A 23,363-nucleotide genomic window follows, 5' to 3' on the forward strand; every position below is an offset into this window, starting at 1 on the left:
CAAAGATAACGCAGACACCTGCAACACCTGATCTGCTAACGGCAGAGAAGGCGAGGAGAAGAAACAGGACGTACAACAGTATATGACTGCCCCACAAAGTGTTTGTTCGAGGCAGAAAGAGTAACGAACAAAACATAAAAAACATGTTAAATCCGAAACCACGACCAGTCCTACAGACTGGTAGATACCTGCTAAAGCCTAGCCAAGTAAACCACTGTCAGCGACGCTGATACACAAAATGGCGGCCAAGCGATAAGTTACTGGACAAAATTTAGAAGTCCAAAACGGACGAAAATTAAGCAATAACAAAAATTCCTGTCAAAGAAATGACGAAATATGAAATGGCTTACCAACTAACAAAGCAGAAGGCAAAAACGCAGGTAAAGTAAGGAGAACCTCACCATAACATAGGCCTAGCCACATAAATAAGCTGTCAGGAAAGCTGAGCAACCGAAAGTGGAGGCCACAAGATAAGTTACTGAAACGCATTTAGGAGTCCAAACGGACAAAAAGTCAGCAACTATAGGTAAATTCCTGTCAAACTAAAGACAAGAAGGAACAAGCTTACCAACTAAACAAAGCAGAAAGCAAGTAAGAAGGTAAAATTACGTTTACCTCCAAAATACATGGCCTAGCCACAAAAATCTGTCAACTCATGCTGACAACAAAAATGGCGGCCAACAGTAGTCACTGAAATATCACAGGTCCAAACACGGACGAAAATCAGCAACTACAACAAATTTCCTGTCAAAATAATGACCAAAATGGAAAGAGCTCACCAACTACGAAGCAGGAGGCAAGATAGACGGTAACGTGGCCGGTGGGTGTCAAAACAACACCAAACAGCGCAGCCACAGGGGAGCCCAAAAAATACAACAACCTGCTCCCTCGAAAGCTGTAAGGTCGAATGATATGAACCACGTGTTCAGTAGCAGTGGTGACGTGGCATGCACGAGGGGAGGTAACTCCCCGGGTGTATGGGCATTACCATGGCTACGTTTACACTTTTGTGGTTGGGGTTGCTTCCCTTAGACGGTTAGCCTGTACAGAACCTAGCATCTCCGATTGTGTCAATGCTACATGTGATTCGGAGTAGGAATATGTAATTTAATGCACACACACACACACACACACACACACCCACCCACACATGTCCACACACACGCACACACACACACACACACACACACACACACACACACACACACACAGTGACACCACATCTCAAGAAATGGAACACATCTATACGGACACGGGTACACACACAGCATGAGATATAGCATAGAACACACCTGTAAACCCACAGTCCACTAAGAGGTCACTCAACAACGGTCTAGACAATAAAGCATCTTTTCTCAGTGGAACAAAATGAACAAAAGACATTACAGGTGTTCAGAAAACACACATTTAAAGGAAAGCATATGCTGTTATGATCTGTTTTAATTATTTTAATGAAAACCTTGTAATATTCTCATTAGCAATTGAAAACTGACTTGTTCTTACTGTTGAGGGGGGGGGGGGGGTGTGTGCAGGGGAAATCTTAATAAGACACTGCTGCAAAACGTAAGACTTAAAACACAAGACTATAAGAATCTATGTGTTCCTGTGCCTAGTCTAATTGAAACTACCTATTAGAAATAAAAAAACTGAAGAAAAAAAATAAAGCTAGGGAAATTACGATCCAATGAAAAGATTTGTACCAGCGCATGTGGCTTCTTCCTTCCTACATGAAGTTAATTTTGTAGAGACCAATTTTTAAGCATTTTTAGACAATAGACGATGTTCGGAAATAACTCTGTCGTGTTTGCATGGGTTGTGTAAGAGTGAATACTCTTGCTTTTTCAAGGACAAATAAAATTAATGTACATTTGCTCCTGTCCACGTGTTTCAGACACATCCCTCACTAGTGATTGGCCCCTTCAATGTTTGTCCCCATAAAAGCAAGGGTATTCACTCTTTCACAACCAATACAAACCCGAGTTATTTTCAGAATTCCGTCTATTATAGTACAATCATCTTACAGTCATCTCTATTCAAGTTCAAAAATAAATAAAATGAAAAAATCCCACTTCTAGCTGAGATAGCTCTCCAACTCACTGCCTCTAATCTTTTTTCTTAAGAATTTTCCTAGCGCCTCCCTAACAACTCGCTTCAAACGATCTACACTGTCAACAAAAGACAACAAGTTCATCTTTAGCCCTACATAGTTCAGGTTTTGCTATATTCGCGGTATTGTCAATGACAAACTTCTTCTGGGGTTGAAACTGCAGAAAGTCTTTCACAACTTGCGGCACTTGCAGATCAACTTGCTGCAGAAGATGGAGGCCTCTGTTTCCCAACGCACATCGCACTGACAGGCGGCAGTGATGGCTTAGACTCTTGGGCGTTCCTGGCACAGAAACATAGAAGCAAATTTCACTTGTAAAAAACGTGAGATTGTCACCTTAAAAAAGATCCGTCTGAACTACATTGACAATATTCTTCAGGTGAAAAGCTTTTGGTACATGTATGTTCATTTCTTGTCAAGAATAAATGGTTACTGACAGAACTCAAATATTAAATTTATGAAAAGAATAATAACAAAAACAGCAAAAACAAAGAAAACAAGAAAACCAGTAACAACAAAAGTCAAAACAGCTAATGTATATAATTCTCCACGTGCCCAGGTTAGGTTCACAGTTTTCCAAATACATTTAACCATTTGTGCTTTTTCCAAAAAAATGCACAAAACCACGAAAAAAGCCATGCAAGCAAAGTAGCTGAGTGAACACAAGAATAAAACAAAAAGTACCAATGGAAACCATTAAAACCAAAGACAGGAACCAAATAAAAACGAAGCAGCAAGTAAAGCAAACACAATTAAAACCCTTACTTCCCTGAAAGCGGTGTATGGCTGCCTAAATGGCAGGTTCAAAAATGGTCATACACGTAAAAGCTATGGGAGCACAAGAACGAAAAAGAAGATGAAATTCCTTACTTTCCCACAGGTACAGGAACTTTTTCAGCGCCCCTTGGCTTGGAATGAGATCTCTGGCAGTCCTGCCCTGATTGTCCTCAGCATACACATCGGCGCCGTGCCCCAAGAGCAGCGTCACCATCGCCTTGTCCTGGCGCTTGCACGACACATGCAGTGCCGTGTTGTGGATGTGTGTGCCGTTGACATTGGCACCATAGGACAGGAGAATCTCGGCACATCTATGATGGCCCCTTGAGGCAGCAATGTGAAGTGGGTAGCCGTAGTGGCAGTCGCTTCTGTTGGGGTTGGCTTGGTGGGCTAGCAAAAGCTCCACGCACTGCCATCTGTCTGTTGATGCAAATTAATGGCAGTGTCTTCAACTTCTTGACAGTGGACCCCTCTTCTAAGACCTGATAAAACCTGAGAAAACCAGATCTTAACCTATAGTTACTGCCTTCTTTTATTCCTCCTTTTGTCAAAAGGTGAATACATAACACTCAACCCTCAGCAAAAGTCAGGGCAGGGGTATATCAGATGGTCTTACGTCATCGTTCGATGCAAGACTGCTTTTACACTGTTTTTAAAGGTTGTTAGCAGGAGGATGTTCTCTACTACAGATTAGCTAAGGGCGACAACCCTGGTATACTCACGTCGATCCACCAAGTTCATGTTTGGAGGCAATCAACAAAGTGCGTGCCACAACAGGAGCAAAAGTAGAAAATGAGATTTTCTGATAGGCATATACATCAATTTTGTTTTTAATCTTCTGCTGAGTACTTTTTATGCATGTGACTTTTTAAAGGCACAAAATTACCCTCAGCGTTTTTCTTGTTTATAGTTATCACTATCAGTCAGATCTCTGCACAAATTTCCACCTTGAACACTGAACATTAAAGTTATAAATTTATATGAACGAGTAAAGAAATAGTTATCTCCCTTGATCGTTTGAACAGTTGATGCAAGACATATTTAACGAGAAAGCCCGATAAAAGTCAAGCAAAACACTTTCATGTTTCTCCTTGAAAACTGTCATCAGGTAAAAACTCCCTCTTTTTTGTTTGTTTCTTGAACAGCACAGTGGAACCACCTTGTTGGCTCACGTAAGTGTAGCCTATGCGATGCTGACTTTTGTCTGTCTGTGCGTGCGTGCGTGCGTGCGTATGTATGTATGTATGTCTGTGGTAGAAACTTTAACATTTGAAGACGTCACAACATTTGAAGACGTCACATTATGACGTAAGAGGGTTAGACGTCACGCGAAGGAATTACTGAAAGTCTCGGTCATTGTTATTTTGCCGAGCGGGCCGAGACTAGTTTTTTTCTTCGAAATCGGCCATTCAGATCTAGATCTAGTGTCTCGCTTTCTTGCACAGTGTCACCTATGCCGCTTACTGTGTGTGTGTGTGTGTATGTGTGACGAAGTGATTGAGTTTGTGTTACTGTTTGTCGATTTCTTACGTGAGCCTTGAAGGCTTCGCCTCTTGTTAAGACTTGATTTTCTCAGATTTTTGGAGGTCGTAAAAAGAGGGTTCCACTGTACTCAAAACAGTATCTGCCTGTAGTTCCATTGTTGTCTGTAACGCTCTGATTTGTCTTCTTTGTTTGGGCCGTGAGCGTACAACATATTTTAATGGCACATTATTTACATCCTGAGATACAACATGTATTTGTAATCCACATTTTTTAAGGGAGAATTTGCACTGTTTTATCATTGCAGGTAGGGTACATATTTGCTACATGTGTTGCTCGGGCAAGCAAAATAAATTCTGTATAGACGTAGTACCTGTGAGCGTGATCAATGAACACCTTTCGGACCAGTCAAAATGTCCCTACATTGCAGGTGGCCTATCTTCTTCTTCTTCTGCGTTCATGGGCTGAAACTCCCACGTTCACTCGTGTTTTTTGCACCAGTGGATTTTTACGTGTATGACCGTTTTTACCCCGCCATTTAGGCAGCCATACGCCGCTTTCGGAGGAAGCATGCTGGGTATGTCCGTGTTTCTATAACCCACCAAACTCTGACATGGATTACAGGATCTTTTCTGTGCACACTTGGTCTTGTGCTTGCGTGTAAACACAAAGGGGGATAAGGCACTGGCAGGTCTGCACATAAGTTGACCTGGGAGATCGGAAAAATCTCCACCCTTAACCCACCAGGCAGCAGCGGCCGGGATTCAAACTCACGACCTCCCGCTTGGGAGGCCGGCGTCTTACCACTAGGCCACTGGGCCCGTCTGGTGGCCTATCATGATAGGTATATTTTAGTCAAGTGACAGTAGTACCTGTGATATAAGGACACCCTTGGGACCAGCTCAAAGTGTCCCAACCTTGCAGGTGGCCTGACAGGTATATTTTGGTAAGAGCTAGTAATAGACAAGGGGATACCAGAATGTATCCTTAGGGAGGTGTCCTCTCATCTGAGGGGCAACACATTACAGGTACCACTGTAATACTTAATAGACAAAGAGACTATATTGGAACGTTTCTTCTCGTGGGAGAGGTCTCACATTGCAGATACAACTATTTTTATAAAACAGTCAGCCAACACTTACTGTACATCACAGCCTCATGAAGAGGGGTGGAATAAGCCAGCTGAGGGTTGACCTGTGCTCCATTGTCCAGCAACAACTTGACGATCTCAACGCTGCCCTTGGAACTGGCATCACACAGGGGGGTGGCGCCATCAATGTTACGAATGTTTACCTGTTGTAAATCATCAAACATGCCATACTGAAACTGAGTATGAACTGTGGTGTATGTTTCCAAACAAACACTGTGTGTGCAGTATTTAATAAAAGATTCAACAGCTTCATGTAAATTCTGGGTGATGTTTAGGAAAGACATTGGGAGAGGGTGAGTGTGGATGAAGCTGCCCACAGTGAGGTTGTTTAACTGTTTTACGACAGACGTCATCTGGACAGCCGGCCATTCATTTGAACACTGCTTGCATACTATGACTCACTAATTACTCAAGTGAGTCAAAAAGGAGTTTGAAACAGATAAAAAAAAAATATATATATATAAAACATTTTAAAAGTATTTCTACTTTTGGTTATGTCAGTTTACTGTACCAAAGATATTGGGGGGGGGGGGGGTCTTTGGCATAACCATTTATAAGAGGTGGGATGTCACGTTACACGTACACTATACAGATGCAGACGTAAAAGAAATTTGTTTGTTCACTCACGACATCATAGTAAAGAGATGCGTCGATCTGCACAACTCTAGTCCTGGCTGGTTTAAAGTCAAGGCAAATTAATGGCAAGTAAAGGGCACCTTATTGTCTGTTGACTGAAAAAAGAAAATACATAGGAACCCCCTTTCAAAAACCTTGCTTTTTTAGATTTTCTGTTCATAGCCACTGTAAATTTATTTTAAGACTCCCTTCTTTCTGAGACCTCATTTTCTGAGATTTTTTAGAGGTCTTAAAAGGGGGTTCCTCTGTACTTAAAAAATCTAAGAGTAAGACCCTGTACCTGCATGCAGCCAATTAATGCATGAAAACTCACCTGTGCACCATGATCAAGAAGAATGCAAGCGCACTGGTAGTGGCCCTGCAGACAGGCTTCATGCAAGGGTCGCACCAGGTCAAAGCTGCCATTGTTCACTTCGTACTGCCCTGTCTCCAGCAAGGCCAGAAGCTGCTCGCCTCTCCCCTCCCTAGCCGCCTTGTGTAGCGGGTAGGCCACATCAGCTGGAAAGAAATTACAGGTAGGTTCTGATCACAGGAGCTTGTATCCAATCGCCGGTCGATCATTATTTACGCCTTATTCTCTAGTCTCCTTACTACTACTATTCACTAGTTCTTCTTCTTCTGCGTTCGATGAGGCTGGAGGCCCGGCGCCGTCCTACCCTGGCTGCGGGACACCAGGACGACACCACATCGATCCAAAGATAATTGTACGGCCATATTATCGTGGAAGCATAGACAGCCGATTTTCTGCCCACGCCAAGTTGGCTGCTGTCTTCCGTCTTCGGTGGTTGAGGTTCTTACTCAGGGTTGCCTCCTCCCTAAGAGTAGCTGCCTTGCTGGGCTGTCGAGTCCACTCTACCCGGGTTTGTTGTCGAAGTTTTCCTTCTCGTAGCCTTTGCCTTTCCCAAGGCGCACACAAGGCAGTGCGGGTTTTGAAATCGGAGTTGTCCTTCTCCTAGATGAGCGACCATCCAAGGTTGACGAGCCCCATCTGCCCGAAGCAGCTGGTTTTAAGGCGCCAGGGACCCGCCTGCATCCCTTCTCCCGTTAGTCGAAGACAGGGCCCGCCAGTGAAGGCCAGGAGCTGGATTTGACTGTCAGAGGTGTTTGGAGACACGAAGCCATATGGAGCATTTCTTGGGAAGTAGGCGCTTATCTCTACTTCCACCCCGGCATAACAGTCCTTGGGCCCCACTATTCACTAGTAAATAGTAGTAGTAAGGGTAAGCATGCAGCAGTAAATAATAAGCATGCAGGAGTAAATAATTATCGACCGGTGGTTGGATACAAGCTCCTGTGGTTCTGATGGCTGAGGTGATACGTCATATTCAGTACAGTGGAATCCCCCTTTTAAGAACCCCCAAATGTAAACTTCCTCCTTTCTAAGACCGGGCCTCTTTACTTAAATGTTCTGTTCATATATATATATTATAGCCTCTGTAAAATTACCTGTATTTGAACTTAATATTATACTCCCTCTCTCTGAAGACCTGATTTTCTTTGATTTTAAAGGTCTCAAAAGGGACAGCACCAGGGACGTCCATGCATTCTCCCTCTCAGGCAGCATATTTGGCAGGAAAATAGTAAACCAGATGGGGGGGGGGGGGGGGGGAGAGACAGATGGGGGGGGGGGGGGGTACAGAAGGTCCAGGCGGCTGCCAGATCCTCAGAGCTCCAGTGGAGCTGTAGGGGCCAAATTAAGCCCTCACAAAATATCAGCATTTGATTGATTTTTGACAAGATGATTCAAGCCCCTTCATCAAGTTCATGCAAAACAGTCTGTTCATCTTTAAAAAAAAAATAAAGTTAAAGTTTCTGCTCTCCTCCTCTAAGTATGAGCTATAGATCTACATCCTTCTTCTTCTTCTTAAATTCTTGAGGAAATCCCTACAGAGCAACTACCCTCATTTGGTTGGTGCGCCGGTAATCTTGAACTTCAGCGTGTTAAATTCATAGCTCATAGTCATTATTCCAAGACATTAAGTCTCAAAATTTGTAAAACCTGCACTTGTAATCATAACAAGTCATTTTAGATCCCTTTGAAGTTACGGAATGAACTCCGATGAACTGTACGAATGCATTTCGTTTACATGGGTCAAAGAAGGAATTATCTGTATGAGCGGACAAGGAAGACAACTCTTTTGTGTAAGGCCTAAAAAAAATAATAGGTGTGGTTACGGTAACCCGACCTACCCTATTTTTAGGGGCCGACCCTATAACTTTTTTTTACATTTGTCAAAAAAACAAAAAAAAAGAAACAAAAAAGAAGAAGAAAACGAGTGCAGAAAATGCAATGAAAGCGAAAGCGCTCGAGTCGCACACTTATTTCCCTGTCAAGTAGGTTTAATTTGTACACATTAGAAAAAAAAGTTAAAAAAAAAAAACGTGACTGCCTAACTTCCTACCCAAGTAACATGCATATTGAATTCCCACTGGGTTCCCAGTGGTGAATAAGTGGGAAGAGGATGGGAGAGTGGGCCCACTCCCATCCCACAGAACTCCCACAGTCAAAGCTGTGGGAAGAAAGTGGTATAGACCTGGGCCGTCCCTTAGTCTCTGGGAAACAAGCTTGCACTTCGACAGAAATGGGATAAAAGTGGGAATTCCCTCTTCGTTCCCACACAGCGTGCGAGGAAAATGTTCCGACGCTGCGAGCGCGAGTCACACTGTCACTGCGCGAGTCTGCAAGTTGCCCCATCGAGATCGGTGACGTCACAGCACACGCTGTTTACACTGGACTCGTTTGAATCGTAGCAAACGTTGAATACTATCATTTAAAATACACCGAAGTATTTTATATGTGTGTAATTATTGCAGTTCTGTTAATAACAACTGTTGTCTCTAGAATGGTTTATTTACTCACGTGATGACTAAATATTTTCAAGGATTTTTGTTTTCACTGCGGGACTATTATTCTGCCCTGTTCAGTTCCGCATTGGGCCTGCCGATTGCGGAGAGTATGTGAAATTTGCTACAATTGCCGGTGAATAGACTGTGAATACGTTCCGTGCGCGCGAGTATTGCATGTGCATGGATTAAAGATTACATCTGAAGAACACCGAGTGATATAATGGCGGTGCTTCATATTCAACAAGACGAAGACGATCAGTGGGATTACTGTCAAACTCGAAGGTTGATGAACGCATCAACACGGCTTTCCCACGGCACGTGGCTACACGCGCGCTCGATGACTCTATTTGAGTGATTAAAAACTAGTGTGTGTGTGCTTGAATATGTACGATCTGTGTGTATCAGTTGTTCTTGTTTTTGTTTTTATTTATACATTGATGATTTTTAAATTCGCAGGACTCTTGAGACGTTCGCAAGAACCCAGTCCTCTACGCAAGTCAGAAGAAGAAAAATTAAGAAGTCCCACACGTTTCCGATTTAAACCCCACTTGTTTCCCACCCGAATCCCACTTGCTTCCCACCTGAATCCCACTCGCTTCCTACCTGAATCCCACTCGTTTTCCACCCGTGAATCCCACTCGTTTCCCACCCTGATCCCACTCGTGCCCCACCCGTTTTCCAGTCGTGTCCCACTGGTTTCCCACTGGTGTCCTATTTAGACCTACTTCCCACTGGGCTCCCACTGGAAGTCGTAATCAAATCCCACATGGCGCCCATGTGGGACTTCCCACGTCACCATGTGGGATCCCACTTGGGGCCCACGTGGGATCCATGTGGGAAGGTTACTTGGGTACCCTATTTTTTTTGGCTATGTTACCTTAACCACACCTATTTTTTTTTGGGCCTAAATGATGTCCCATGGTTGACAACGTATGCCATTTTCGGTGCATTTTCGTCGATTGAACAACCAAATTAATTAATTATGCTTAAGTTTGGAGTTCAATCCGTCAATTAATTTCATGACAAATGTTCTTTGGCTTGCGTACATGTACTTGTATCAAAAATAAGTCAAGAATGTCACTGGATTCTGAGCTATGAATTTAACACGCTAAAGTTCAAGATTACCTGGTGCGTCTAATTTCCATAGAGTGAAAGATAAAGTGGATAGTGTGCCTGAGGAAATAAAAACATGGGTGGGTTGGTAGGCAAGATTCCTTTGCCCTGGCGCCCGATTTCAGGCCCTGGGCTGGGGGACATCCTTTTATGATTCCTCTCAGTCTCAACCCAAATAACCCAACCCAGCTTGTCTACCCTCTCACTAAAGCAGACACTGGCCACTGCGTACGGAGGTTGGCTGGACACTTACGCTGTCACTAAACTGTTTGCACTGATCCACTGTTACGAAGACTGAACTGACTTATGAAGCCATGCAGTAGTGGCCTAATCAGGTCGGCCTGCCAATCAGGTCACTAAAAATGGCGTGCATTGTAAGACTTGAAGTGGAAGCTAGGCTGCACACAAAGCTAATGTGTACCGTAATAGGCAAGATCCATCAATCTACCATCTCCAGCGCCTCCGTCAAGCGTCACCAAACACAAATCCTTACAACAAGGCTATTTGTTGTTTGGCTTTCAACTGCAAGGGAGTGCACTGTTGATGCAAAATGGTGAACCGGATGTGGAAGATTTTTTGGTGACTTCACTTCCGTGTTGTTGACCTCAGGATGACTAAATTCGGCTGCTGTTGAAGTTTGGCTACTCGTTTCTGTCCCAAAAAACTCGACTGGATACTCGCAGCTATGGCCTATTCGCCTGATCCAGATGAAGCGTTTGATTATTTGTTCAAGATTGTGTTGATTGGTGACGCCGGAGTTGGTAAAACGTGTGTTGTACAGCGTTTCAAATCGGGCACTTACACAGAAAAACACGGGAGCACCATTGGTGTCGACTTCACAATGAAAACACTCAATATTGACGGGAAACTTGTCAAGGTAATTACGGACCTAATTTCAGTTTGTGTGTATGTGGTGTTTTTTTCTCTCCAAAGAATAAGAAACAGAGACAACAGTGAATGTCGTTTTGCTCTTAAAAAAAGGCTTATGCCAGGACATTTTCTATTTGATGCAAATGTGTAGTTTATGTAAAGGACAGAAAATAACAAAAATACTGATGGAAGTATTCGATAATGGACAGGTTTTCGCGGGATATAGAGAGTATGTAATAAGGCAATATCATATACTCTCAAATTAGCCCCATGCAAGTGAGGTCACATAGGCTACTAGCTGACAGAAGAGCTATAGTAGTACCGTAAAGTACCGAGTATAAGCCCACCCCCCCTCTGCACGAATTTCGGACAAAAGTGGGGGGTGGGCTTATACTCGGTACTTGACCCTATGCACGAACATATTCTTCATTGCAATGGAGACATGATTCATATAATGATACCATCTGGTATGTAAAGTGTTATGTTTGTTCAAACTAAAGCAAATGTGAAGCAACATGAAGATATTTTGTGTATTATAAAATTGTTAAACTCGCAGACAGACATACGTAAGGCTTACACACCATCACTCGTAAATTCACACATTGAAAGCATGTCTATTCAACAAAAACGGCTTTTATTCAAAAACAACTTGAAAAACCTGAAATCCTCAAAATCTGCCGGCACCTTCTGGTTACTGGACGTACAGAGGCGGATGGATACATGATGCCGTTTTTTCCACCTTTGTAGCCACATGTTTCACGCATCAAAGTCTTGAAGTTTCAGACCCGCCCCTAACTGTCGCGTTTTTCTCTGCAAGTCTTTTTTTCTAACAACTCGCCCTTCGCTTCTTTCTTCTTGTAGAAACTCAAAAAATATCACCTCCAACTCCTCCGACTTCACAGTCCGACCAGGGTGCAGTTTCAACTTTCGCTTTTCTCTGCCAGTTTCATGCTGCAGAAGGACATCTCTGTTTGCTCGCCACATCCTAATTTGTTTTCTGTCCACACCAAACTCTTCGGCCGTGGCACTGACATTCCCGTGTCTGTTAAGGTGCTCCAGAGCAGTCAACTTGAATTCTACTGAGTAAGATTTTCGCTTCGGCATTTTCTTGGAAAGAAGCGCCAAAAGCAAGGGGAAGCAACTCGACACGACATTCTTCAGCATTCCTTTTTTCTCTCCCTGTTCTCGATTTTTCGTTTTTTTTTTTTTTTAGCCATGCAAAAGTGGGGGGTGGGCGTTTACTCGGTACTTCACCTTTTGCACGGATTTTGCTCCAAGGTGGGGGATGGGCGTTTACAATGTCATGGGCTTATACTCGGTACTTTACGGTAATACTAATAGTATTGAGGTCTAATGAATGACGTCTCACAACGTGCGCAGTCGTCCTTGGCGGTCAAGAATGCCGCCGCGATCATTGCGCAGACGACACTTCTAGAACGCCAATATTTTTTGTACGCATCATGTGCTCCACATCAATCGGCCGGAAACGAAGCAATTGGGAAACCTGGATAGAGCACACATGTGCGATTCACTCAGTGACACTGTGAGTGTGACTGTGTATGAGCCTTCAACAGAGTTAAATCGGAATACTCATTGCCTAAAATGTTGTTGATGTCAGCTTTACAAAGAGAATGATGAGTACATGTATCATTGTGTCCCTGTTAAGTTACAATAATTTACATGTACCTGAAATGGATGATAGACATATTAATTAATATTCAGGTCGAAGGGTGCAACGGCCTGTAGTGGGTAAGAGTACTAAGAAGCCTGCCTCTCAAGTGGAAAGTTGAGTGTTCGAATCCTGGCTGCGCCTGGTGGGTTTAGGGTGAAGATTTTTTCAACTTATTTGCAGTCAACCTGCTAGGGCCTTATCCCCCTTCGTTTGTACACGCAAGCACAAGACCAAGTGCGCACAGAAAATATCCTGTAATCCATGTCAGAGACTTTGCATGGGTGGGTTATAGAAACACAAAAATACCAAGCATGCATCCCCTGAAAGCAGCATATGGCTGCCTAAATGCATGGCTGGGTAAAAACGTTCATACTCGTAAATCTAACGTATAAGATATCAGAAGTTGTAAAAGAAACTATATATATATATATGTCGTGCCGAATTCACGTAATTGCCGATTCCGCGAAATGGGCAATATTTTTGGCCATTTCGCGTACTCGACAAAACGCTGCCCAATACACAAATCAGCAGCGTTTTGCCGAAATCGCGTAAAGGCCTCTAAAACTTGCCTATTTTGCGAATTCGGCAGCCGATTACGCGGAATCGGCAGCCAATTACGCGTAATGGGCAAGTTGCCCATTCCGCGAAATCGGCAATAGTGAGTTTAGTGTGTGTGTGTGTGTGTGTGTGTGTGTGTGTGTGTGTGTTGTCGATACTGACCATGTGATAATATACTTTTTAGCACACACACACACACACACACACACACACACACACACACACGATGAACATAACGAATTACGCAAAATTGTGAAAAAGAACGCTCCTGAACAATACAAGTTAAGCTGCTATTTTCATCTTTCAGTACCACAAACACAGGTTATAGTTTGGCTGACAAGCAGTTTGGTAGTAACTTTTATTTGTTTGTACATTTGCTGTTTTTCGGGTGACATGACTGACCCCAGTCTGTGGCAGTGAGTGCCTCTTTTTCTACAAGCGCATCTCTTGGAGTTGCAGGACGTCTGACAGGCGCATTTTGAATACATGTACCCCTGACCACTATGAGCGGAATGCATAGTAGCGATCTTTCTAAAAGAAAAAACGGCCGGGTTTGTATCTTCAAGCTGTAGGATTTGACAATCTGCCTTCTGTTACTGGTTTCCGGAATAAGCAGTATTGACGATCCCGTGCTTTGTAGCGATCCTATACGCCCCGTGTTCTGTGATTTCCGACACGACTCGACTCCAGGGATATTTCTGGCGTCGAGTCGACCCTTGTCAAACTCCGACACTGGAAGTAGGACACAGTCCCCGACGTTTAGGGAGGGTTGTTTTACATTGCTTGAAGACCGCCTCCGCTCGGCACGCCCTTTTCTTCTTCATGTGTTCAGCAACTGTGGGTTCATCAGATGTATTGTCATTCTGTTCTTCTTGAGATCTGGGATCTGCCTGGGAACAATCGGATTGTGCTGTAGTAAACGTTTCTGTTCTTTCGATCTCCATCGCCGGACAAGACATTCACTATGTACCAGTAGTCGTCTGCGTTGGGCAATGTGTACTTGAAAAACTTTTAATTTTTCATTTTTTCATCAAAACGCACATGATGCTTGCCATCCATGCTGACTGTTCCTCTCCTGTCGGCAAAATGAAAGCTTAAACTAAAAGTTTAAAGTTGGTGAGTTTCAATCACTAAGGCCCCTTGTTTGATTGACAATACGGGCACACGAGAACAAGTATTTCCTGAGGATATGCTCACAAACCGTCCACCCTGTGAGAGAGAGAGAGAGAGAGAGAGAGAGAGAGAGAGAGAGAGAGAGAGAGAGAGAGAGAGAGAGAGAGAGAGAGAGAGAGAGAGAGAGAGAGAGAGAGAGAGAGAGAGAGAGAGAGAGAGAGAGAGAGAGAGAGACCCACACACACACACATACACACTAAACTCACTATTGCCGATTTCGCGGAATGGGCAGCTTGCCTATTACGCGTAATCGGCTGCCGATTCCGCGTAATCAGCTGCCAAATTCGCGAAATAGGCAAGTTTTAGAGGCCTTTACGCGATTTCGGCAAAACGCTGCCGATTTCGCGTATTGGGCAGCGTTTTGCCGATTACGCGAAATGGGCAAAAATGTTGCCGATTACGCGGAATCGGCAATTACGTGAAATCGGAACGACATATTATATTTATTTGTGTGTGTAGGAGTTTCAGCCCGTGAACAAAGAATAATAATTATTCAGGTCAGCTCAAGAGCTGTGGAAAATATTGGACAATCCCACTTTGAAGTTCTTCAGCACAAATTACAATGGGACAAATTAATGTGGTCGGTCTGTAGTTTAAAGTAAAAAAAAAATTCTTCAGTTTGGTATTTAATTTATGTTTGACTTCAGTGTAAGCCTCTTTATTACACACACAGTATGCTCTGCCCTAACACAAAAATGTAATGCAAGTTTTAGTAGTACATGTACGGTAGTACTTTTAGTTTTACTGTTCCAAAAAGCTGCAGAATTTGTAGTTCCTCGTAATATTACATCGATCAGTACATGGTATCACTTCAAACACAGTGGAACACCCTCCCCCCCCCCCCACCCCCCCCCCCCCTATTATAAGACCCTGCTTTCTCAGGTTTACTGTTCACAATCTCTGTAAATACATTCATGTATACCCCAATTTTAAAACTCTCTCCATTTTAATTTAAGATCCAATTTTCTCAGATTTTTGGAGGTCTTATAAGTGGGGTTTTATTGTATTTACAGTGGAACCTGCCCTGGCGACCACCTGTCCATAACGACCACCTGCCCATAATGACCACCTGCCCATAACGACCACCCCAAAGGATCCCTGACGGTTTTTAATCTATATATATATATATATATATCACCTTTCCAATTCCATAGCGACCACCTGTCTAGGTGACTGCCACCACTTAATTTTGGTCCCAAGTCACGGTATCGACCGTGTGACACACGTGCCAGTGTTTCTGGGCAGTGGGATATTTGCCAAAGGGCGACCCTTTCCATAACGTCCAACTGTCTATAACGACCACTTTTGCTCTTGGTAGTCGTTATGGACAGGTTTGGCTGTATATGATGCATGGTGGTTTTTTTTCTCAACATGTTTCTATCATTCCGTCATCTTTGACATTACTGTTTCATCTTCAGCTTCAGATTTGGGACACAGCTGGTCAGGAGAGATTCCGGACCATTACGCAGAGCTACTACCGCAGTGCCAATGGTGTCATCGTTGCTTATGACATCACCAAGCACCCATCGTTCGATAACATCCCGCGCTGGTTGGAAGACGTGAAGAGATATGCAGGCAACAATATAGTACAGCTGCTTGTTGGTATGCATTAAGTTTTAAGTTCATTGGTCACATTTATTGTTTTATACATTTATGGAACATAATTTTATTCACCATTTAAATTGTTGGATAAGAGCCCCTGAAATATATATATATATGAAATCTGCTTAGTTTGGTAAAGAGTAAGTTCGTTACTAATTCTTAGCTTGTTCAGTTTGTTTGTTCGTTATGGACATAAAAGGACATCTGCAGTGTGCATGTATGTGTTGTTTGCAGTGAACAATATATGTGTTGTGATTGACTGTGTGCATTCTTTCATGTAAGGTACCATTGCATGCAAACCTTATACTCATGCTCAAAATGGATACACAAGCATGGTTATTTGTTTAGGCTGTGCATGGTTAGCAAGATAGAGGCAAAAGAGAAATTTCTGTATGTTCCACATTCAGACATAAAAGACGTGTTATTGAATTGAATTGAATTTAGTGCTGTATATTAGTATTACCTATAGTACATGTACATACTTTACATTCACAAAAAAGTTGCTTTACGTTGTGCTTTCTGGCACTTTCCTGAAAGTTTACTTCAATCATCTGCAAGTCATTTTTATTTCATTTTTATTTTTGAAGGAAATAAGAGTGACCTGGACCAACTTCGGGAGGTACGAAAAGAAGAAGCAGCAAACTTGGCCAAGCAAATGAACATGATAGAATCTCTGGAAACCAGCGCTAAAGACAACACCAACATTGACGATGCCTTCCTCAAAATTGCAAAAGTAAGTGTGTTTGTGATTACATGTGCAACAGACACACATTTGTGAATTCATGCTTGTGCATCGCATACTGCTTGTTTCTACATATGCAGTTTTCAGATAAACAGACACCTGTAGTGTATAGATTAACCAAACTGAAAAATTCAGACAGATAAGTATGCACACACAGACAGGCAGACAGACACACACACACACACACACACACACACACACACACACACACACACACACACACACACACACACACACACACACACACACACATTCATTAAAGTGCATACGTTCAACATGTACTTTGTTTACTTCAAAAAGGTGCAATTAAGTTAGGCCAACAGTTTCTGCATAAACATTCAATATGTGTAATTGTATAAGAGGTCAGGCACAATACTGAGCAAAAAGTACAAAATGAATGGTAGCCACTTTCTGGATTTTTTTTGCAAAGAACTGTTTTCTTCTGGTTGTTAATGTTGTTGTATTGTGATTAAAGAGAGAATAAAGAATTAATATCATTTTACAGATTATTTTTTCTGTTGATGGTTATTTTGTTTTTGATTATTTTCCATTGAAAATACAACTTAAAATGGCCACTGAAACCTGACAAAAATGAGTGGTCTTGTTTGAGAAAGCACAATGGTAAGTGAAGCAGTTTGTTGTGTCATGTTTGTATTTATTTTGGTCAAACTAAGTGTATTTAACAATTAGATATGCTCATTTTCTTTCTTTACCGTATAATGTGTCGTTAGCGTGGACGAAAAAATTGCATTCTGTAAGTAATGCTTCGTGTCTCACTTCACACGCTGATCTAAGTCCATACCATCATCATATCTTTCACATGCAACTCGATATTTCCACTGATAATTGGAAGTTACTGAATAAAATGACACAATCTAGCACAAATAAAAGCAATCAAAAGACCTAGCGTTGTGAAAGAATGTGTGAAAGGCAATATCCGACGTTTTGCGTCACTGCGTTACTTACGTTTTTGCACTTCCAAAATCTAACGCGAAGTCGACACAGGCACACGAACGAATGTCAATCGACTCAATGCACTGCGGAAATTTCCACAGATTAAGAATAAATGGCCTTCACCTTTCCCACAATGCATTGAGAGGAGGTATTTTGACCTGGAAGTTGTTCGTGTCTTTGGCGTTTCGCGCAAACTTACGACATCTCAAGAGTTTTTCAGACAGACGAACTTCAAGAATCATCGATCCCTAATTGATTTTGCTGTATTCAGTTGAGTTACCCAACAGGCAACTACTTTTGTTCATGTTTTATGCAAAATCACCAGCATTTGTTTAAATTGATGCTGAACTTAGTGGATTTCGTTCGTCATTCTCGCCACTGCCGACATTTCTTGGTGTCTTTCAATACGAACGTCAGGAAAATTTGACCTTTTCTTGAACCAAAGTTTATATTTTTGTGATTGACTTAAAGTTTCTTCGAGTTTGTATAAAGAAAGCTGTGAAGGGGAAATATTAGTTACATTTTCCTGCATTTTAATAGTGTGGCTTGTTTTAGATTACGTTCGTATTTCTGACACCATTTTCGTTTCGTGTCACTCGAACCAACGCAATCAGCAATTCAGTTCATTGTGGTAGATGGCAGATACAATGTAAATCAAAACATGTTTACGTATGTTATCTGCTACAGAAAACAGAAAAAGAAAACAAGCGAATAAGAAAAATAATCAGTTGTGAAACGATGATAATTGATGATGTTGGTAATGTTGGACACAACAATTCAGGTGTCAAAAATAACTTACGTAATAATTTTCAGACTTTGCCTGTAACTGTGAATATTTGCCATTGTTGCAATGAATCGAATGAGTGAGATCATTTCAAACTGTATCAGGAACCTCTTACACACCAGACTAGATTTCAAGAGTACTAGAATTCAAGCATAACAGACTTCACAATTTTGGTGTCTTCATAACTTACGCTTGGTGTCTTCATAACTTACGCTACATCTGATTCACTTGCCATATTATTTTCAGGCCTTCACTTTTGTTTTCAGTTGTGTTGCATGGTCTACCAGAAAGGTGATCAATTAAATCAGCAGCATTACAATGCTGCCTAATCTTGTTCTTGTAAAAAAGTGATGGACTTGCCAAATGATGTAAGTAATGGTGTCTTCACAACAACTATTTCTTGCTCAATTGATTTACACAAAATGTAGGTGCTGTCTGGCTGGATTGTATGGATAAAATGTAACTCAAACACTAGACAAAATCAAAGATTCCAAAAGTTTTAACTTGATAGAAATATCTTGCAGTTGGTGTCCACCAAGTACTTACATCATTGTCCATGCATACCTATGATTGACGATCAATAAAGGAAAGAGACATGAAGGCAATTATGTTTTGACTTTTATTTCCGGTAAAGCTGTGTTTTAGCTCCCATTACAATCATAGACTTTTCCATCTGAGCATTTTTTATTTTTGATGCTCATGTCAGAATTTCATTGCTCAGTATTGTGCCTGTCCTCATAAGATCCATTTTCATATGAATTTTGTGTATTATGTGTGTATATGCAGTAACAAAACAAAACAAAAATCTTTTGTGAAAGAGTATGTGTATGCATAATTTGTATGAATCATCCCCTCTTCCTCCGTCCCCACCATAAAAGAAAGAAAAAGTTTAGAACTGATGCATAAAAGGATAATATTACACTTGATAATAATATTTTATCAGGAGTTGAAGCGAACGAATATGTGTTGCATAATCCATATGTATCAATCTCCTCCCTCCCCCCCCCCCCCCCCCCCCTTTCCCCCGACCATAAAAGAAAGAAAAGTTTTAAACCGATGCATAAAGCAGACCTGTGCACATCTACGGTTTCTCCGTAATTTCTCCGATTTTTATATGCAGAATACGGTGCTACGGATTTTTAATGAAAATTGCGAAATTCCGATGTTTTACTAAAAAAAATTAAAAAAAGGTACTTTTTTTCTGTTTTAAGATGTTTTGACCAATTAGTTGGCCGTTGCGCTGAAAAGACGTTTTTCGATTTACCGGAAGCGCGCGTGTTCTCAGACTTAGTTCGTCCAGCGTCTGCGTGGCAACTTGTGATTGAAGTGAAACATGGAAAAGAAAAAAAGAGTGCGAGATTCAGATAGTGAAGAGGAGACACCAGCTCTGTCACCAAAGAAGAAGAAAACAGTTTGTGTGCTTTGTGAGCAGAATTATGTCTTCAACTGTCGTTACAGCTTACTACTGAAACATTTTAAAAAGTACTGAAATTTGGTTTGTTTACTACTGATGAGCGTTTTGAATGTGCACAGGTCTGATAAAGGTATGACATTAAAATTGATAATGATTTTTCAACAGGAGTTGAAACGACGTTATGGAGGCGACTCTGCAATGGACACGAGTAAAGGCGGCTCCATCAAACTCAACTCTCGGCCGGTAGGGGGCGGCTGGAGCTGCTGTGGTAGCTAGTCCTCCGGACACCAATGCTTTGCTTGAATCAGAATGAGGGTTTGAACTTTGAGTTGTGTGAGTGGAGTGCTCGTTTGTGATGATGCTTTTGGAGATCTGGGGTGGTGTGCACAAAAAAATGTCCAGGTGGATGGGAACCAAGCGCTGGGTTGGATGGGTCGAACTCTCAAACAACTTAATCTCAAATTTAACCAGTGTGACCCAGTGCTTGGTTTCCACCCAGTTGGGTACTTTTTCGTGAACACCACACCTGTTGTCAGGTGGAAATAAGGTGTGGTGTGAGCGAGTTGAAAGAAAATGAATTGCCTTTTGCAGCAAGATTTCTGTGTTGGTACATCTGTGTATACCTGTGATTTTGTTGACTGTTTTGATGGATTTGTACAGGTGTATGTTACTGTAATTCTGTGAACTGTGTTTGTTATGCCTTCAGAATACTTTGTTTCAAAGACCGAGTGATTCTCAGAGAAGTTAAGGCAACTGGAGATAGGATATCAGAAAACTGTAATGTAGTGGATAGGTGTGGGAAGATCGCCAGTGGCAGAAAATATTTGAAGTAAAAATAACACTTAATCAGTTTATACTGAAACAGCTTTGTTTATACTGTGTTATAGACGTAACATCTGTGGTTTTAACTCAGAGTTATAATCTTAGCAGATCCCTGCTGAACTAGAGAAAAGGTCGGACAAAAATCACTGTGTGTACAAAATCGTAAGTTATACTCAGGTTTAGCTGAGATGCTAGGTATTGAATAATGAAAACATGATTCGAAAATCGTGAAAAAAAAGTCTAGAATGATATAGCCTGACAACATGGAAGTGTGGCTGATTGCTAGGGCAAAAGTTCTTTTTTTTGTGAGAAGACATTTTCAACCTGTAAAATGCAGTGTTGAGGTGTCGATGGGTTCAGTAGAAGAAAAAGCATTCAAAATGCTGAATTCATGGCAATAGTGATTTGTTGTTTTTTGTCATATTTGCTCTCGTTGTATAATTATGTAAGATTAATTATTCAGTGGACGTTTGTTTTTTCCAGTAGCATGGCCTTTTGAGGCATACACATATACCTCAGTCTTACTAAAGCATTGGCCCCTTCCATTTATACTTTTTTTCCATTTGTGTCTTCTTTTGTGTGACACATCGTTATACCGTAAGGTAAAATTACACTTCTGAATGCGTTCTGTAGTGTGTTACTGTTAAGTAAAACATGCAAGTATGAAACCACAGGGAAACCTAAATTGTACTCGTAAATGTGTACTCACCCATGGGCATTTCAGATGAATGGTTAAGTGAACTGCAGTGATGGTTTTAAGATTAAACGCTGATGCAAAAAGATAATGGTTCAATCATTTGTAGCTTGCAGATTAATGAAATATTCTGAGTTCCAAAATTTCACAGAGAGTGTGCTGTTGTTTGTAACTATCAAATTATTTTCTGGTATCACAACAGTATGCAACAGGACTTAGTATAGCTATAGGGCTTGCATGTCTAGGCCATAAGGGACACTCTTTGGGTGTTTCTTGAATGTTTAAGTAAACGTGCATTGAAGTTGTGTGCGGGCTTTCTGACTGTGGTATTTTTGCGGCGACAGCTGTGCAAAATTATGTGATTTGGGACAGTTTTGTGTGTGTTACAGAATACTGTGTGTGTGCGTATGTGTGTGTGTGTGTGTCAGTGTTCTTTGTGCGAGTGTGTCACAGTGTTCTTTGTGCGAGTGTGTATGCGTGTCAATGTTTATATGACTGCATATGATTATGTATAACATGTATATTCATAAATATGCACTGCCATGCATGATTTTGGCATGTCAGTAGCTCCTTATGTACGGAGATTTTTATGTGGCAACTTTCTTCATTCCAGCCTTGTACACAATTATTGCCAAAACTATTCATATTCTGCTGAGAAATAAAAAAAGTCATTTTAGTTTGGCCAGTCAATCTTTTGCTGGGAGTGCCCAAACAGAACACTAGTTGGTCTGATATAATGTTATTTGGAGACAAGGTTTTGCAGCTTTGTGTATATATATATATATATATAAATATGATAAGATCTGCTTTTCAGTCGTTAATTACTATATTAAGTTTCATACAGCCAGGAAAAATAAAATAAATTGACCTTGAATAACAACTGGAAAAGGTGCCAGTAAGGGCGGATGGCAATCTGTTTGTTTTTTTACACTCTTTGACTGATTTTTGGCATTGATTATTTCTTGTTGACTTGTTCATTCTTCAGTATAGGGGATATTTGTAGTGCTTATGAAGCTGATGATTTAGTTACGATTGTTATTGTTGCATTAATCTAAAAAAAATGCTTGTATATTACCATGTTAGCTGGAAAAGATTTTGCTTTGGGACAGTGCATTTATATTGTACTCATTACACAAGTTAATGGAAATTTACAATGCGTACAATATTGAGTATGTATAGGACTTTTCGTCAGTGTATGTTTTGCTTGTGATGAATGCATTGGGTACAGCTGTAGGAAGACTATGTATTCTTGTCAGTGCGGCCCTTAGCAATGTACAATTTCGAGTGTTTTACTTCTTCTGAAAATGTCTCGGTTATTTAGCTGAGAGAGTAGATGAAGATTCTTGCTGATTTCTGCAGGAGTAGCGTCTCAGTAACTGGACAGAGAATGTGATTATTTCCCTTTTCTATTCTTAAGTGGTTGTTATTGATCAGAAAACGTAAAGGGTTTTTTTTTCGTAGAGAAGAGAAAAAGAAAAGAAAGACTTGAACACAATTACTCTAAGCATTTTCGATGCCAAAAATGCCCAGACTTCTTTTTTTTAAATAAATAAAATAAGGTATTGCCGTATTTTCTTTACCTTTGATCATTAGTTCTGTGGCAAAAATGATGCAAATAGATGTTTTACATGTACTTGAATGATTTTTCTGTGTGATGCACCTGTTATTATCATGGCATATATATATATACTGTACAGTCGAACCTGTTGCTAACGACTACCCAAGAGAACGCCCAAGAGTGGTTGTTATAGACAGGTGATCGCAATAGATCAATCAATCAATCAATCAATATGAAGCTTATATAGCGCGTATTCCGTGGGTACAGTTCTAAGCGCTTGTCGAAGAGTTGTCAACACAGGACTAACAAAGAAACTAACATCTACAGACGGACACGAACCCTATCACACACTAGCAAACCCTGATACACATACAACAAACAACTGTTTAACAACAATGTACACATCAA

The 23,363-nt window shown here is 41.3% G+C and overlaps 3 protein-coding genes across 3 annotated transcripts in view; 1 reads left to right on the forward strand and 2 right to left on the reverse strand.

Moving 5' to 3' along the window:
- LOC138964292 (queuosine 5'-phosphate N-glycosylase/hydrolase-like) overlaps positions 1-23,363 on the reverse strand; it is a 114,711-nt gene that overhangs the window by 74,761 nt on the left and 16,587 nt on the right. The window lies entirely within an intron of this gene.
- Positions 2,107-10,681, reverse strand: LOC138964281 (ankyrin repeat and SOCS box protein 13-like). Its single transcript, XM_070336194.1, has 5 exons — positions 10,534-10,681; positions 6,466-6,650; positions 5,509-5,659; positions 2,978-3,304; positions 2,107-2,389 (listed from the first exon to the last, which is right to left on the reverse strand). The coding sequence occupies exons 1-5, from the start codon at positions 10,550-10,552 to the stop codon at positions 2,169-2,171; spliced, it is 903 nt and encodes a 300-aa protein (XP_070192295.1). The 5' UTR covers positions 10,553-10,681; the 3' UTR covers positions 2,107-2,168.
- Positions 10,692-22,426, forward strand: LOC138964282 (ras-related protein Rab-43-like). Its single transcript, XM_070336195.1, has 4 exons — positions 10,692-10,989; positions 15,804-15,987; positions 16,575-16,720; positions 20,047-22,426. Exons 1-4 carry the CDS (start codon positions 10,798-10,800, stop codon positions 20,155-20,157), a joined length of 633 nt encoding a protein of 210 aa, XP_070192296.1. The 5' UTR covers positions 10,692-10,797; the 3' UTR covers positions 20,158-22,426.

Source organism: Littorina saxatilis, linkage group LG4 (genome assembly GCF_037325665.1).
Source record: "Littorina saxatilis isolate snail1 linkage group LG4, US_GU_Lsax_2.0, whole genome shotgun sequence".
In the NCBI taxonomy this organism is placed as follows: Eukaryota; Metazoa; Mollusca; class Gastropoda; order Littorinimorpha; family Littorinidae; genus Littorina; species Littorina saxatilis.